This window comes from Phocoena phocoena, chromosome 2 (assembly GCF_963924675.1).
Source record: "Phocoena phocoena chromosome 2, mPhoPho1.1, whole genome shotgun sequence".
Classification (NCBI taxonomy): domain Eukaryota; kingdom Metazoa; phylum Chordata; class Mammalia; order Artiodactyla; family Phocoenidae; genus Phocoena; species Phocoena phocoena.
The window spans coordinates 48,041,929-48,059,188 of record NC_089220.1 but is presented as its reverse complement, the minus strand read 5'-3'; the positions used below and the strand labels follow the sequence as shown (position 1 = coordinate 48,059,188).

At 45.7% G+C, this 17,260-nt stretch overlaps 1 protein-coding gene across 1 annotated transcript in view; it reads right to left on the bottom strand.

Annotated features, from left to right (window-relative positions):
* The window catches only part of NID2 (nidogen 2), a 77,979-nt gene extending 67,629 nt beyond the window's left edge, over nt 1–10,350 (bottom strand). Inside the window, exons 1-2 of the mRNA XM_065871673.1 lie at nt 10,120–10,350; nt 9,143–9,451 (exon numbers count right to left, since the gene is read on the bottom strand). Coding sequence (XP_065727745.1) covers nt 9,143–9,451; nt 10,120–10,350 — 540 coding nt within the window. The remainder of the gene's footprint in view (nt 1–9,142; nt 9,452–10,119) is intronic.
* Nucleotides 10,351–17,260: the final 6,910 nt, after the last annotated feature.

Sequence of the window (17,260 nt, the reverse complement as noted above, 5' to 3'; positions counted from 1 at the left end):
ACAAACACTGGTTAAAAAAATAGAACTATTTTTTAAGGTTTCAAACTTCTTTCATCCAAACTTCTTTCAGAGCTGAGAGCAAGTAGCAAAATTAACTTGTACATTCCCACAGCCACTGCCCTAGTTTTCTGCCCTGGGCACTCATCTGGATCATTCATTCATTCATTCATTCACTCATTCACTTATTTATTGAATGCCCATTATGGGCAGGGGTGGTATGAGGCACTGGCTGATCAAAAGGCCTCCTTACTGTTCCCAAAGCCTTACTCTCTATTCTCTTCCATCCACCTTTTTTTTTTATATATAAATTTATTTTATTTATTTATTTTTGGCTGTGTTGGGTCTTCGCTGCTCCGCACAGGCTTTCTTTAGTTACGGCAAGTGGGGGCTACTCTTTGTTGTAGTGTGCCGGCTTCTCATTGCGGTGGCTTCTCTTGTTGAGTGCAGAGCATGGGCTCTAGGCACATGGGCTTCAGTAGTTGTGGCACGCGGGCTCAGTAGTTGTGGTGCATGGGCTTAGTTGCTCCGCGGCATGTGGGATCTTCCTGGACCAGGGCTCGAACCCATGTCCCCTGCATTGGTAGGCAGATTCTTAACCACTGCACCACGAGGGAAGCCCCCATCTACCTTTTGACACCAGCACCAGAGTTACCCTACCCTCATTTCTCAGATGAGGAAACAAAGACATAGGGGCTTAGAGATCTGCTAAGGTCAGGCTACTAGTATGCGGTGGCAGGATGGCCAGGGTCCCTGCCCTGCACCACAAGGCTGTCCCAACCGCTCCTTGGCTGGCCATCTCAGGTGATTTATAAGCTGCAAACTCTCTTCTCAGGCTCAGATCCCCTGCATCTCCACCAGATTATTTAATATTGCCCATTTGCCCCATGTACTTTGATGCTTCTGCACATTTGCTCACGTTTTCCTGTGCCTGGAAACACTCCTGACCTTCTAATGCTGCCCCTCTGAGGGGTTTTGCAATGCCCTGTAGATTTATTGCTGTTCTCTTACCCTCCACAGTATCTTAGTGTTTCAAGTTAGCACTCACCTCGTTTTGCCTGGTTAGCTGCTTACATGTTTGTAAACTCAGTTCATTAATTCATTTGTACATTACTTCAAACAGCCAGGTGCCTATTAAGCACTCGACAGTATGCTTGGCGCAAAGAGGCCAAGGAACAAAGGACGCAGCCACTGCCCAGGACGGTCTCAGAGCTTAGGTCAGGGAAGCAGCCACGGCTGGGATTCTAGGAGAACTGCTGGAGGAGGTAGTGGAGGCCAGAAAGGAGGGTGTGGGCCCAACACCTTAAGGGCTGCGGTGGGGAGGCGTTGCAGAGGCTGCCTGTGAACATTAATAAACACTGCAGAAGCCAAAGCAGACCAGAAAGAGAGGCCAGGAGCCTGAGTTAGCCACAGACTCAGCACCCAGGTCCTTATAGAATCACTCATTAAAGTTCAACTTACTCTCGTATTTTCAACAAGACACATTTTTTTTTTTTTTTTTTTTTTTTCGGTACGTGGGCCTCTCACTGTTGTGGCCTCTCCCGTTGCGGGGCACAGGCTCCGGACGCGCAGGCCCAGCGGCCATGGCTCACGGGTCCAGCCGCTCCGCGGCATGTGGGATCTTCCCGGACCGGGGCACGAACCTGTGTCCCCTGCATCGGCAGGTGGACTCTCAACCACTGCGCCACCAGGGAAGCCCCAACAAGACACATTTTTGCCTTTACCTACATGCAGCTATCTCTCCCACCCAAATGATCAGTTAATGGTGCTTGAGTATCTTAAAAAAGATGTTATATTAAAGTCTCTGAGAACACCTCTCTCACTAAATCCCACTCCTTTTACAATTTAGCAGACAGCAGGGGAGGTATTTATAATACCACCACTTCCTAAATAATGTGGCTCCTAGAAACGTTATTTACTGATAAGTAGCACAGTTTCCCCATTTTGCTAGACAGACAAAATTAGGCAGAGAGAAGCACATCACATTTTACTAAATGAAACAGCAAACAAGAGGCATGGGTCTGCATTTTGTTCTGTCCTGGGTCCTTCCCCGTACGGTGGTCAAGCTCTTTCCTAGTGTTGATTCTTCTTTCCTATGTTTAATTTCAAAGTACAGTTTTGAGGGTTTCCTTACAAGACAAAGAAATTCAGGTGTTAAAATGCTTTTCCAGAAAAAACCCAAAATACTATCCAAACTTTCTTTTAGATCTCCAACACAGAAAAGGTCACCTTGCTTGGCTTGGGTTTTTGCTTTTCTTTCTTTCTTTAAGTTCAGAAACTTAATGATGGGGGGCAGGGGGCAGTGCTCATATATTTGTTACTGTTGTCGTTGTTGATTGCTTTATCCGGAAAGCCTGACTTCCAAAAACAAAAGGCAAGGGATGTTTTCTAGAATTTCCCAAAGCTCGGAAGCCATAACTTCTGCCAAATGTAAACAAAGGCTGTCCTGTATCATGTCTATACAGAGTATATGCTATTCAGTACATCATCGATTAATGGAGATTCAATAACTTCAGTTTTACTTTAGTCCAAATAAAGTTCAACTAGAGAAAGAAAGGTACTTAAGGAAGGAGACAGATTCTGTTTTAAAAAGCAAAGCTTTCAGAGTTCCTGGCATTGATTGCCCACAATAAACGTCAGATAGGAGGAATCCTGGTTCTAAGTCTAGAGAAATTCTATAAGATAAGGAGGTCCCATAGATTGTGAAGGAATTGAAGGGGATGGGAGGGGAGGGAAAAAGTAAACAGAGCTGTGAAGGGGAGAGTCTGGCTTTTTACTGTGGGGTCTGGGTACATAGCACTTTATCTTATTCATTCTTTCAGCCAGTCAGCAAGTTCATTTCGATGAAAATGTATTCAATGTCTTTTAGATGCCATCCTGAGACAAGCACTTATTACAGGTGGCAAGCATTTATTTAATCTACTTGTCTCCACCGAAATAGGCAAATAGAAGAATTTTAAATAGAATATAGGATCCCAGAGACCGGCCAAAAACGTTTGCCTGTTTAAAAACCACCCGCATACCAAATGATCACTTTTAAAGTTCTCTCCGTTCCACAAAATTCTACATCTAATCGCTAAAGAGCCCTCTTCGTGATGTCCTGCAGGGCTCCTCCCCCAGGAGCACGCCTTGACAGGCTTCCAGACCGGAAAGGTCTTCACATTCCTGGAGAAAAGTCTTCTCAAGAACCCCACATGCTCTGTCCCTGAAGCGAAAGCCTCAGATGGGCTGCCAAACCCCACAAAAGGGTCACCAGTTCCCAACGCCCTCAGGATCCCAGGGAGGAGAGAGGGGCCACCACGGGACGAGGAGCAGGGCCAGTGCTGCGGAGCTTCAAGATCTGCCATCCTGTTATCAGAAAGAGAGAAAAGCCAGAGCCCTCGGCAGAAATCAGGCAGCGCTGGGCTCTCCCTCCCAGGTGTGGGACATTGCTAATCAGTGTTGACTTGATGCTTGGCAGAGCCAGGTTCATAAATAGGAAACATGCCCCTCAATGAGCTCCTGATTTTTGCAACTGATTTAATTGATTTCAGCCATCTGGCCAAAAAATCACAGCGGTGCCATCCATGTCCCAAAGGGGTTTGCCTAGAGTGGTTTACAAAACTACAATGAAAATTAAGAAGTAGGGTGTCTCCTACACACGTCACAAAATTCTCTTCCCTGTCTTCTCTAGGGTCACATGCTCTCTACAGTCATAGCATCGTTGACTCCTGGCCTCCAGTGTTCGGTGTGAACAGTAATCTCCATTCCTTAGTGTATTTCTCCATCTCCCGTTACCTATAGGTCACTGTCATATGCAAGATTTTCCCGTGTTCACTTTTTTCTTCCCTAAATCCTACAGATCCTGCCAAAAAAATTCAAAAATAAATGCTCAGTACTATCACATCACTAATATTATAACCTTCCTGACACCTTCCTGAAGTTTAGCAAAACTTCAGCATTTCTTTAACCAATTTCCATATATGTCTCTGTTCTCTATGTCTGCATGGCTATATCTCAGACAGAGGCTAAACTCTTTCAGGTAGACTGTAGACCTCCCCTCTTCTGGACCTCAGCTTCAGAGCTCAAAAAGCCACAACCATGTCCTGCTTTTCTCCCTGGATCCAACCATCTCTGTCAATGACTATCATTCCTTGAAACAAGTCAGCATGCCTCACTCCCCATGGTGAAACCTCCATTGGGAAGTCTTCTGCTCATCTGTTACTGCCCCACATCTACCTTCATCCATTTCTCCAGCCTCAGCTCTCTTGGCCTTCTCCCAGGACACACCCTAGGCCAGAACAATCTGTCCTGCTGCCCCATTCTCAATATCCATTCTTTCAGCCCAACTTAATACAGGTCAACAATGCATTCCCTGTACAATACCACACAGATCTATGTAGCCCAGTTCCCTATCCCCCTTCATCCTTCAAACAACAACAAAACAACAGTCTCACCTACCCCACCCCCGAAAAAAAAAAACACACAGCTAAAGTAAACATATGGGCAGTATGTCTCCTGCCCATAAGTTCTTTGAAGGTCAATACTGTGACTTTGCTCTGTGAAGTACCTATGACAGTTCAAGGAGTCTCAGATTGAGTGAGTTGATAAACACCATTTGGTGATATGTTTTTAGATGCAGTAACACCCTGACATTCCTGCAATATCAGGTACCACATCCTGTCACACCCACCACGAACAACCACGGCGAGAAAGGGCAACATCTGAAATAGTTTTAAATGGTAAAGATGTCATTCCTCTGATATCTTCGTTTCCAGTAACTCTGCAACATGATGTTAGTATGCCAAGGTTTAAGAAGGCCATGTAGAATTCACACAGTCCTTCAAGCAAAGTTGATTATTGCTTGCCAAAATCTATCTCCAAAGAATTATTAAAACGAGAACTCATGTCACAGAGCTCTTTAAAGTATTCAGAAGAAACTTCAATGTGGGTAATTAAAGAAACATCCTCTCTCCAAACAGAATATCTCCTTTCTAAATGAAACAAATTCTGAAGCCAGCTCAGCATATGGCAATGTCTGAAGATTGGTTTTAATTAGAAAAGTAAGAGATGGATTCTACAAATCTTCCCCCACTCTGCCCCCACCATAAAAAGGCCTAGACAGAAGTTGCAATTTAGAAAAGCTTGTATTTAAAGAGTCCTTAAGTAGAGGACTTACATCACAGCATCCTTACAAGACAGAGAAATAGAGAAATAAAAGAACCAGAATCTGGTCCCATCAACCCAATGTAGGGGAACACAGATTGGCTGGGCATATGCACTTGCTAAGTCTAAGGGACCATAATGGCTACTTTAAAATGTCACCTTAGTGAATTCTCACAACAGTCCTGTAAGGTGGGCATTGCTACTTCATTTTACAGATTAGGAAACTAAGACTGAGGCTGGATCATTGCTTCCAAAGTCACTGGATAACCTTTCATAAACCACTTCTTTCAAAATGTCTTTTATTGTCATTATCTTCACATCAGAAGCATTGTTCCCGTGCTACAGATGAAACTGAGAAAAGTAATTAAAGGCACCTTGTCTGTATCATAATTTTCAGTTTCAAATAAGCCCTGATAAAATTGGAATACTAAAGCTCTAGTGTGACCTCATCACCCCAGAGATTCTGTGCAACTGCTCCTCTCTCCGATTCCTCCCACTCAGCTCAACGTTGTCTTTCTCTGTTGAAAAAATAAGATAGATGCAGCTGAATTCACTTAAGAGCACTGGAATACTAATTTGGAAGTAATAAGGAGTCGATAGTGTCCTTGGAAAATTTCATTCCAAATTCATTCTTCCTTTGAATGAAATACGGTTCCAAGGACTCTTCTGGTACAAAGATCACATTGAGACAATAAAAAAAACCTCATTTATTGGAAGTCTTTGGAAAAGGTACAACTATTGTTGTGTCTACCTACATCACTTGTGCCAAGGAAATGGGTCCTGCATGAAAAGTCTGGGTAAAAGCAACAATAACAGAAACCTAAGGATCAAGAAATCTGTATTCTAAACCTGCCTTTGCCTCACTACGTACAGAATTCTAGACAATTGCCTTAACTTACTAGGTAATGGCAAACAATAAGTCTTGCTGTACTTACCTTAAACATGCAGCATTGTTGTGGGAAGACAGCATGATAAAATGTTATTATAAGAATTAACAAGATATCCTGAATAAACAACATATATAATAATTGTCTAAGTAGTCAGTCTTTCCATTGAACCCTACCTTCTCAATACAATCAAAAAGAGCTCTCTTTAAAAAATAAAATAACAGGGTTTCCCTGGTGGCACAGTGGTTGAGAGTCCGCCTGCCGATGCAGGGGACGCGGGTTCGTGCCCCGGTCCGGGAAAATGCCACGTGCCGCGGAGCGGCTGGGCCCATGAGCCATGGCCGCTGAGCCTGCGCGTCCGGAGCCTGTGCTCCGCAACGGGAGGGGCCGCAACAGTGAGGGGCCTGCGTACCGCAAAAAATAAAAAAAATAAAAAAACAACAAAAAACTTCTGTTTAAAATTCTTCAAAAGCTGCCCAATGCCAAAGAACCAAGTCCAAACTCCTAGCATAGCATGATCTGCCCCTGCTCCATGGCCTTCCCAGCCTCATGCCCCACCACCCTTCCTCTTCAGTAATAAGATACCACATGGAATGCCCCAAACACATTATACAATATAGTCCATGGGTGATATGTCATATGCTACCTCTTCTATTGGGAATGTTCTACTCTACTCAACTCAGATGCAAAGACAATTGCTCACTGAAACTCCCAGATCAGGTACCCTAACAAGGGAGGGATAGAGTTAGTCTCCTTAAGTCAAGATGCTACTTCACTTATCATACTGAATAATAATCAATATCCCTATCAAACTATGACATCCTTAGGAGTAAAGAATGTGTCCTTTCACAGTCTCTACATGTCCTGACATACGGTAAGTGCAAAAAAGTTTGTTGGATGAATAAATCTCAACTATGTTTAAATATAAATTACTTATATACACATACATATATGAATATGTCACATATAAGATATATGTTTAGAAAAGAAGATTGGAAGAAAACACAATAAAATACTAGCAGTGGTGACCTCTGGTTAGTAAAATTATAAACGTTATTTTCTAAACTTTGTATTATAGGTACGTTAAACTTTAAATGCTTTTTACACTTATGGACAAAAGTGAATTAATGAATGCAACATACCTTATTCATTTCTCCAACCCTCCACCTAGACCAGTGCCCTGAACAAAGAAGGTGCTCAAAGTCTGTGTCTGTTCCTGTTTTATAAATAAGTTCATTTGTATCATTTTTTTTTTAGATTCCACATATAAGCGATAGCATACGATATTTCTCTTTCTCTGTCTGACTTACTTCACTCAGTGTGACAATCTCTAGGTCCATCCATGTTGCTGCAAATGGCATTATTTCATTCTTTTTAATGGCTGAGTAATATTCCATTGTATAAATGACTTAGAGAACAAGCTTATGGTTACCAGGGGGGAAGGGATAGTTAGGGAGTTTGAGTCTGACATGTACACACTGCTATATTTAAAATGGATAACCAACGAGGACCTACTGTACAGCACAGGGAACTCTGCTCAATGTTATGTGGCAGCCTGGATGGGAGGAGAGTTTGGGGGAGAATGGACACATCTATATGTACGGCTGAGTTGCTTTGCCGTGCACCTGAAACTATCACAACATTGTTAATCAGCTATACTCCAATATAAAATTTAAATTTCTTTTAAAAAGAAGGTGCTCAGTCTATTTATTTGAATTGAATGTACTCTGTTGAACTGAATAACTGAAATGTCAAACCTATGCATTAAAAGATTATGCAATAAACAAAACTAGATGTTGCCTGACCCAAAATAAAATGAATGGCAAAAATCAATTCAAATGATTTTTATTTCTAGATCTTCTTTGCTTAGTAAAGCCTTTAGGAAATATTCCTCTTACTCAGGGAGCACAGAATAAGAATGGCCACCATCTTGAATCACTCACTGAGAGTGGGCAAGCTAGTTAATCTCCCTGAAACTACGGAGGATATGTGCCATCTTTCTATAGCTAAGAATCATTTTGATGAGTTAAAATAGAGATAAACTCAAAGAGTTTCAGCCTTTAGAGTTGACATTTTAGACTCAGGTCTAATTTCATAGGAGGAAGCCCTTACCTACCCCAGGAGTGAGGCAGCTCCCCTTTTGCCAAGCCACCCTGGCGCCACCTGATGTCCATTTGGAGTACCTCAAATGTTGCTGCCAAGCCTAATGACTGGGCGCTTACGTTGTTTCACTTTCTCAGGTAGAGACTATACAAGGAATCAAGGGCAGTCTCCTGTAAAGTACGGAGCATGTGAACTGGTACCTGGAGGGCAGTTTGACAAAGGCTATTAAAACCTTATAAAAAATGCATCACTCTGGCCCACCAATTCTGCTTCCTGGAATGTCAACTAGTGACATGGTACAAAGATTTAGCTTAAGAAAGAAAAAGTGCTTCACAAATTTATAATGATGAAAAATTGGAAATAACCTTGCTGACCACTGGGCACAATGAGAAATCCACTGGATGGAATATATGCAAACATTAACAGTGATGTTGTAGAAGTATATTTATTGACAGCTAAACATATTCGCAATTTACTAATTAGTGAAAAAAAAGTTACAAAGCCGTATGTGCAATGTGTACTCATCATTAATAGACAGTGATAGATACAGATATGGACAGGAAAAAGCTCTGGCAGATGCACACGAAACTGTTTAACAGTGGTTATCTTTGAGTGGCAGGAAAATGAATGGTTGTTCTTTTAAAAATTGCCAGCATTTCCTGATGTTTTCCCTTCAATGAACATATAATTAGAAATAATTCTTGTATATATGAGGTGATTCTAAAAACAATCAAACCATAAACCCCTTCTGCATCTGCACCGGGGCACTCACATCCCTTAAGCAGTTCTCCTTGCAAGAGTGACCTCTCAGACCCTCAGAGAAAGCTTGGAGAAAACAGCCTTCTTTACTCCCGAGCCACTTCAGCCCTGGTGCCGCCAAACTATACATCAAATTTAGCGGGAGAGCAGACTCCGGAAAAATTTCAAGCCAGTCCCTGGGTTCCAGCCCAGAATCCAAGCCCATTTCCTCGGCTGGCACAGAGGCCAAGCAAGCATCCCTAGTCGCTTACCTCTCCCGAGGGCGGGGCCCAGCGCGTGGCCTCCTCGTAGGCGCCCACCTGCTCCCAGGTAGCCAGGAAGGCGTGGGTGGGGGCAAAGTGCGCGCCGGAGCGCGGGAAGCCTGCGCGCACGTAGCGGGCGGCCAGGCCCAGCACCGCCGGGGAGGTGTCCTCGCGGTAAAGGACCCGGCCCCTGCCGTGACTCGTGTCGATGTCGGCCAGGAAAGGGGCGATGGCCGGGAAGTCTGTGGGGAAATCATCGTCCACATACTGGGTCTCCCTGGGGAAGTCCTGGGTGGAGATGATGCCGTTGGTGACCACCTGGGGGACGAGCGGGACAAAAATGTGACGGTCGCGTACGTTGCAGGAAGCCCAAGGAGGACCACCACAGGTCCGGACGCGAGCGCCCACCCTGGCTCCGTAAAGAGGGAAGGGAACCGCCCCGGGCATGAAGCTCCCCCTTCCCCATCGGCTGGGAGCCCGATTCCTCGTTCAGGGCGACCAGCGCAACTTCAACCGGCGTCCCACCCGTCACCCCTACCCCACAAGAGCGGTGCAATAGGTCCAGGAGCCCTAAAACTCGTTCACGTTATCTTCTCATTTCCCGCACAACCCTGGAAAAAAGCTACGGGTCGGAGGAGGGAACACCCAACTCTGCAGAAGTGCACAGCCTCCTCGCTGTCCTAACTGGAAACCCCACTGGCCGGCTTAGCAATCCCACCTTCTTTTCTGCCTGGGACTCTTATGCGGCTGCGAACAATTCTTACCCCCTCCCCCCGCCCCCCTGAAGCAGGGAAAAGCAGTGGGTCCGACAACAGCATCGCTGCAAAGCCAGGTCCCACCCCGAGGGCGCTCGGGGACAGCCGACTGTGCGGACTATTTCCTCCCTTCGAAAGGCAGGGGTTCGCTGAAAGCCGCACTACACTGACGCCTGTTCAGAAGCTGCAAGAAATCTGCAGAATCCCGCACCAGGAAGAAGCTAAACTTACGTAGAGTTCGCTGAATTGGGCTTCATAGAAGCGCAGGGGAAGCGCCAGCTTCACGGCAGCCGAGCTTTCGTCGTCGCCTTCCTGCAGGAGCTGGTCCCCTCGCGACTGCCCGTAGGGGAATAGCTCGCCCGGGTGCAGCGCCGCGGCCCGGGACAGCAGCAGCAGCAGCAGCAGCATCGGCGGCGGCGGCGGCGGCAGCGCGGGCCGCCCGTCCGCCCGGTCCCCCAGCATGCTCTCTCGGCCCTGGGCTGTCCCGCGGCAGAGCGCGTCCCTGCCCCGCCAGCCAGCCCACTAGCCCCGCCGCGCTGGCCTCCAACCTGGATCCCGGCGGGGTCCCGGGCGGGGCGGGACTCCGGGCCCTCCCAGAGCGATGATTGGCTGCGGCCCTGGCCCCGGGACCAATCGCCAGTTCCGAGAAAGTTCGACAGCGGCCACCACATCTGGTTCTCGTTTAAGTTTTCTAAGGCAGTGGTCACCGGACCGGCGGGGCTGGCGGGGTGAAACATCCCGGCCAGGGGTGGTCGGAACCACTTCTCCTCCGCCTCCGCTCGCCGAGAGCTCGCGGGGTCACCCTCACCCTCCTCTCGGGGCTGCCCAGGGGTGCCGGCGACTCCTGCCTCCGGGACCAAATGGCCCGCATGGTCCGAAGGCAGCAGCGCTGCAGGAGATGACCTCAGCGCCAAGGGGGACCTCGCGGCAGCTTGTGCAGCTGCTGGCTGGCGCGAAGTGCCCCGCCAGGCTGGCAAGGCGAGGATGTGCCCTGCCCTGGGGTGCCGGGCGACCCTCGCCCTCGAGGTCTGGCTCTCGGGCCAAGAAGCAAAAGGCACTTTTGCTGTGTCGCAGCCACAGCTTCCTCGGCCTCATCGCTCCACCCAGAGACACTGCGGAGAAGCGCGCCTTTGTATGAAGCCGGGGGTCTGACTCCTAAATTCCGTCCCCCTCCCGAAGGCCGCCTCCCTGGAGAGCTGGACCTCACGGGAGGACTGGGCCACCGGGCCGAAATGCCTGCCAGTTCGGGTCAAGAGCGTTGTTTACCTTCCCCGGGGAAAACCGCACCCGGGGAGGCCATGAAACGCGACAGTGTGTGATCAGCTCTGTTTGGGGCATGGAATGAGGCATCCAGTTTGGACACCAAGCAGAAATGGGTCAGGCGCCACGGTGGAGGGACCCCGGGTCTCTCGCCCGCTCCTCGCGGGCATGGAAGCTGCCCTTGACAGCGTCCACGGAGGTGGTAACCCGAGCTCTCCGCGGGACTGGAAATTGCACAACCTCCAAACCAGCTGCGAGGGTGTTCGGGAACACCCCATCTACCATAAACATCCCCGCTGCGAAGCTCCAGGAGCCCGACGAGATTTTATTACCAATTTTACTATCAAGAGCTTGATATTTCCCAGATAGACTGTTTTCTCTCTCGGGACCCCTATGGGGGTCCTTGGAAGCAAAGGTATTTAAAAAGAAGGGAAAAGCAAACCTTTGGAAATGCCTTAAGGGATGCTCAAAAAACAGATTTCTTTTTGTGGCTGTTTATTCCAGTTATACAAATCCTTACCGGCCCACAGGGACAAGCCCTGAAAACTTTGAAAAGATCAGACTGTGAGACTCACAGAATCAACACAAAATGGAAAATTGCCCCAAAGCAGTTTGCTTCCTCAGACTGTGGAGATTTTGTATATTTGGTGTTACAAAAATGTATTTGTGTTTGCATACATGTTCTTTCTTTTGGAGACAGATATTTTCATTGTACTGAGGAGGAATTAGAAGCTCAAAGACATGAGGTGACTTGACTTGCCCAAGGTCACCTAAAGTTACTCCTTGATATGAAATCCTTCACTGGCTTTCTGTAGCTTTTGCAAATCTCTCAACTGAGAAGAATAATAGTTAACATTTATTTAGTGGTGATAAGCCAAAAGTTAGTGGGTCAGGCAGACCCTACGATGGCCCCCAATGATCCCCAGTGTCTGATGTTCACTCCCTTGCATAATCTCTTCCCCTGCAGTAGTAGGCTGGCCTAGTAACTTCTAAACCAAAGAATGTGGCAATAGGGATAAGAAATCATTTCAATGATTAGGCTAAATCTGTCTTGCTAGCACACACTCTCTCTCTGGCTTTGATGAAGCAAGCCATTATGCTGGAAAGGCCCACATAGCAAGGAACTGAAGGCAGGCTATGGCCAACATCCATAAGGCACTGCCAACAATCATGTAAGTGAGCTTGGAAGTGGATCCTTCCCCAGTCATGTCTTGAGATGGCATATTAGCTCTGGCTGACACTCTGAATGCAGCCTTGTGAGAGAACCTGAAGCAGAGGACCCTCACTAAGCAGGGCTCAGATTCCGGACCCACAGGTACTTGAGAATTTAATAAAGCCGTGTTGTTTTAAGCTGTTATGGTTTGGGATAATTTCTTATGCAGCAACAGATAAGTGATAGAGCTAGACAGACACTGTGCTAAAGAAATCAAGACTTGATTTCTGGGTAAAAAAAAAAAAGAACAGTTACTGCTACATGGCTGGTAAGTATAAGAGCTGTGACTTGAACTCAGTTCTGTCTGATTTCTAAACCTCTGCTCTTTAGCTCTAAATCACACTGCCACAAGGCCCTCTGCAAGGCAGCTCAAGACTACCTCTTTAACTTCAGCTCTGGCCACCACTGGCCTTTCAGCTGGGACTTTAGTTCTCAAATGCAACCTCCTATTATATGGTTTGGAACATCCCCACATGCTAGTCCCTCTACCTATAATGTTTTTTCCAATCAATCTCATCTAGCCAAAAACTTATTCAAGATTTGAATCAAAACTCTTCTCTTCAGGAAGCTTTCCTGGAAACCAGTCTAACATAGAAGCCCCTTCTCTGCTCCACGTGCCCAGCGCTTGTCATTATCGTATCTCCTGCCATCCCTGGTCTCCTCATAGCCCCCTCCCTACCACTACAACACTCGGAGGGAGGGGACTTGATCTCATTCAGGGCCTGCTACAACTCCAGCCTCGCTCGTTGGAAGACCCTTAAAGAAATATTTGTTGAATGAGTGAAGCCAAGCAAGGCAACCTAGGCCTAGGATCCATGTCTGCAGCTCAAATGAAACGGTCTTGTCCCTACACCACCTTTCCTGCTAATCTGACCTGAGTTTTGTAATCCTCTTTACCAGGCTGCCTAGCGACTCACCTACCACTGCTCTCCAGTTTTTGTCATTCTTTCATTCATTCGTCCATTCAGCAACTATTTCCTGGGAGTTTACCACGACAAACACAACTCTGCAAGAAATAACAGAGCTCAAGATGTGACCCTTGACCTTACAGATCTCATAAGCAGTTGCAAAAACAAAGCATAAATATGGGGGGGAAAAGGAGCAATGCTGCAATTCAGCATGCATTTAACAGCAAAACGGGCAAAAAATGCCCTTGAACTGAGAGGCTGTCACTAGGTTTGGATCCGATATTATCTGAATAGGCAGAAGTAGATCCAACAGGGAAGAGGCTGAAATAAGCAGTCCTGACTCCTGTCTGCATTAAAGTGGCCGAATTCTTTTTGGAATATGAAGCTTTGGACAGCTGTGCTTGAGCAGACACTCCTTTGAGCTCTTATTCTAATATTGTTTTTAAAAGACTCTATGGTACCTACAGAGTGGCTTCTCCTTTAAAATGTCACTTCGGGTCTTGGTGAAAAGAAAAAAATCTGTCATAGCTATTTCACTGGTCAAAGTAAATACTGAAAAACATATTTCTCTTGTATCCCCAGCTCCAGAGTAGAATTTCCATGACCTGCCAGACTAGCTAAAGAGGCAGAGGCCCTTCCAGGCTGGAAGTTATAGAGGACTTCTTCTCTAGACATTTTTAGTCCTCTTGGATTGGATCTTCAGAGTAATTGCTTGAGAGGTAAGATTCTCAAGTGTAGGAGTTTTTATCCCAAGCCAGGGATGGTACCAGATGCCTTGCCAACAGACCTCGGCAAGAGTCTCCAAAGTTTTATATATATATACACACTTGTGGTTATATTTCTGTTATAAATACCATGACCTCAAGAATGATGACATTTCCTGTTATTTTAATCAAGAGAATGAAAACACATTTGTTCCATGGTATGGCAAATAGATTTTAGTATTCAAGGCCAAGTTCTATGTATAGCACGGACTGGTGTGTGTACATGTTTGTATTGGAGGTGGCCTTGGCAGAAAACGTTCTGGTTCTTGTTGCACACAGTGATTCTCTACATGACTTTACTCTCCGTTAAATTCCAGGCTGGGCGTTTTAGCAGGTAGAGAAAATAGAGTTGTGCAAATTCGCACATCTCCACAGACTCAGGATTGATTGAAAATTATGTTAGGCCTATGAAAAACCATTCACTACTTAGAAATTCCTAGTGCTTGGGATATATTTGAAGGTCATTACAATGTGGGTGGGATGCCCTACATTTGAATGACCTCCAAATATATCCCAAGCCCTAAGTCTTCACTTGAGTTTTTCATTTATATCCAACTCCCTGCTGAATATCCTCTTGGGATGATACTTCAGACCAACATCTAAGAGAATGAGATCCACTACTCAGAATTTCTGAGTTTTCAGTTTCAGTTAATGGCAACAGTATCCATTCCCTCTCTATTACCACTGCCCTGTTTGGGGTCCTCATTATTTCCCACCTGCTAGCTTTTGTGGCAGAAACTACAGGTTAGCTACATACCATACCTAATAACTACCACTTATTCCCAACCTCCTCCCTTGCCCAAATCTACTACATAAGTAAGAAGGTCACTGATTTCCCAGTTCCTCTTACAGCTAGAGGTGGCCAGCTAGTATAGTCCTAACATGACCACCAGTAGTTTGCTCAAAGTGGTGGTCCCTGGGAGGGCTTTTACACTGGTGATTAAAGGGAAGAGTAGCATCTTTCCCTATTCTTGCGTCCTTAAACACAGATGTGTTGTTTTGAGCTCAGACGGCCATCTTCTGGCCATGAGGTGACAACTGTGAGGACACAAGGATAGCAAAGCAAAAAGACAACACGGATGTCAGTGTCTTAGCCAGTGAGGAACTGCCTACCTCCAGACTTAGAAAACAAACCCTGTTGGCTTAAGCACTGTTCCACACAGCAGTACCCAATCCTAACAGATACTTTGCTAAATCCTTCCTCTATGTGTATCTAAAACACAAATCTGACCATCACATATTCCTGTCTAAGACCCTCTGGTGGCTCTTCCTCACCTTCAGGGTGAATCTTAATCTGGAAGGGCCCTCATGGCTTGGCCTCATCTGTCATCTCCTGCCCCTTCCTGCTTACACCTTTAGCAACACCCAACTGTTTTCTAGTTCCCCGTCCACACAAGTATTTTCCTTCTGGTGTTCCTCTGGTCATGCTGTTTCTGGACTGGAACACCCTGCCCATCTCCTGATGGTCTCTCCTTCCATTCAAGATTCAGTGCAGACATCACATCACATGGGCAGCCTCCCCAAATTCTGGCAGAGAACCTCTCCTCTGCATGGCTGTGACACCTGGGCACACTCCTGTCTTAGCTCCTCACTGAAAATACTGAAATGGCCTTTTAATGTCTGTCCCTTCATCTGGTTGTAATGGCACTCTTCTGTGTTCTTTTTTCTTATGCACTCTAATGTCTATTTCAGACTGTCTTTACCACAAGCCTGAGCACGGAAAGAGAGCTAGGCCTTGACAGTCCCACCTGGCCACTAGAATGTGAACCAGCGCTCGAGGGCAGGATCGGCTCTTCCTCATATTCTAAATCTCATGGGTCTAGCACAGTACCTGCTACAACCCTCTGGGCTGTTTAGTAAACCACTGTTGATTTGAAGGGGGAAAAATTGTTGTAAAGAAATCTTTCTTAACTCCTGTACTTTTTCCCGAACAACCCACTCCCTGCTTCTTCACATATTAATTATATTCTGGATTGTTGCGGGGAAAGTAGAAATTAAAAGGTGTGGCTTTTATGTCGCTAGACAAGATTCCCACTGCTGATTATATTTGAAGGTATTCCGGTTGATGGCATTAGATGCCTATAGAAAGAATAGTGCAGAAAGGCCAATACTGTTCCCTTTCCTCCTGTGACTACCCCAAGTACAAGTTAGCATTTAATTACCATAACATCAGCATGCAGCTCCTTCACAAAGACTTCTCTCCCTACCCAGATGGTAAGTTCCTCAAAGGTCCTGCTTTTCACTTCCTTTAAGACTCCCACAGCTGTCTAACACAATGCTGAATAAATAAGGGCTGGTCAACTTCTAATGAGTTGAGTGACTGCCCGGGAGTGATCTCAGTGTGCGCTGTCTCATTGGGTAGTGGCTGTGGCCGTGTTTCCAGAGGCTGTTGTCCTTGGCTTCATCTGTGCTGCTTTCCTAGACATCCCGTGCTTCTTACAGAATTGAATCACCTTGTTTCTGCCACATGTGACCTACTGGTCATTGTCACTTCCTCTAGAAGTTAGTGCATGAGTCAGACCAATGCTAATAAAGCCAAAGATAATCATGGCAAGCCTTAATTGAACCTTTATAATGTACCAGGTTCTAGTTAAGGACTGGATAAGAATGATTTCATTAATCCATTGTACACGTCCATTTTGCAGATAAAGAAACTGAGGCGAGAGGGATTAAGCAACTTGACCAAAAACTAAGCCAGCAAGGGTTGAAACCAGAATTCAAACCCAGGCAGTCCAACTCCGTTAGTGTTTATCTGTGGCCTCCAGAGCTTTTTTTGATTTGCCACACTGAACATTGCTGTGTCAGGTACCAGGCAGAGAATCTGATCCGAAATTAACCAAAATCCACCCTCAGCAGTAGTTTCCCAGATACATCTGATATTTGAAACACAGCCTACAGGACATATATTCTCTACATTCCTTCACTGTACTAAATTAGGTCATCAGAAAACAATGCAGTAGGGTTATGTTATCTTACTGCTTCCAAAAAATACCTTGAATGAGTTAAGATTTAATTTTATGCTTTCAACTTTTATGGAAGGTCTTTATGAGAAAAATCAACTTGATAAACATTTCAGTATCTTTTTATAAAGCTACACTTAACGATACTATTTTAATGAATTTTCTCATATAAGGTTTACAAGAAAAATGCCTCCTAAAATTCAGGACCAGGAATAAGTAAGTATCTCCAGTCTAATCTGGGGGTCTCTGGGAATCAAACATTGATTA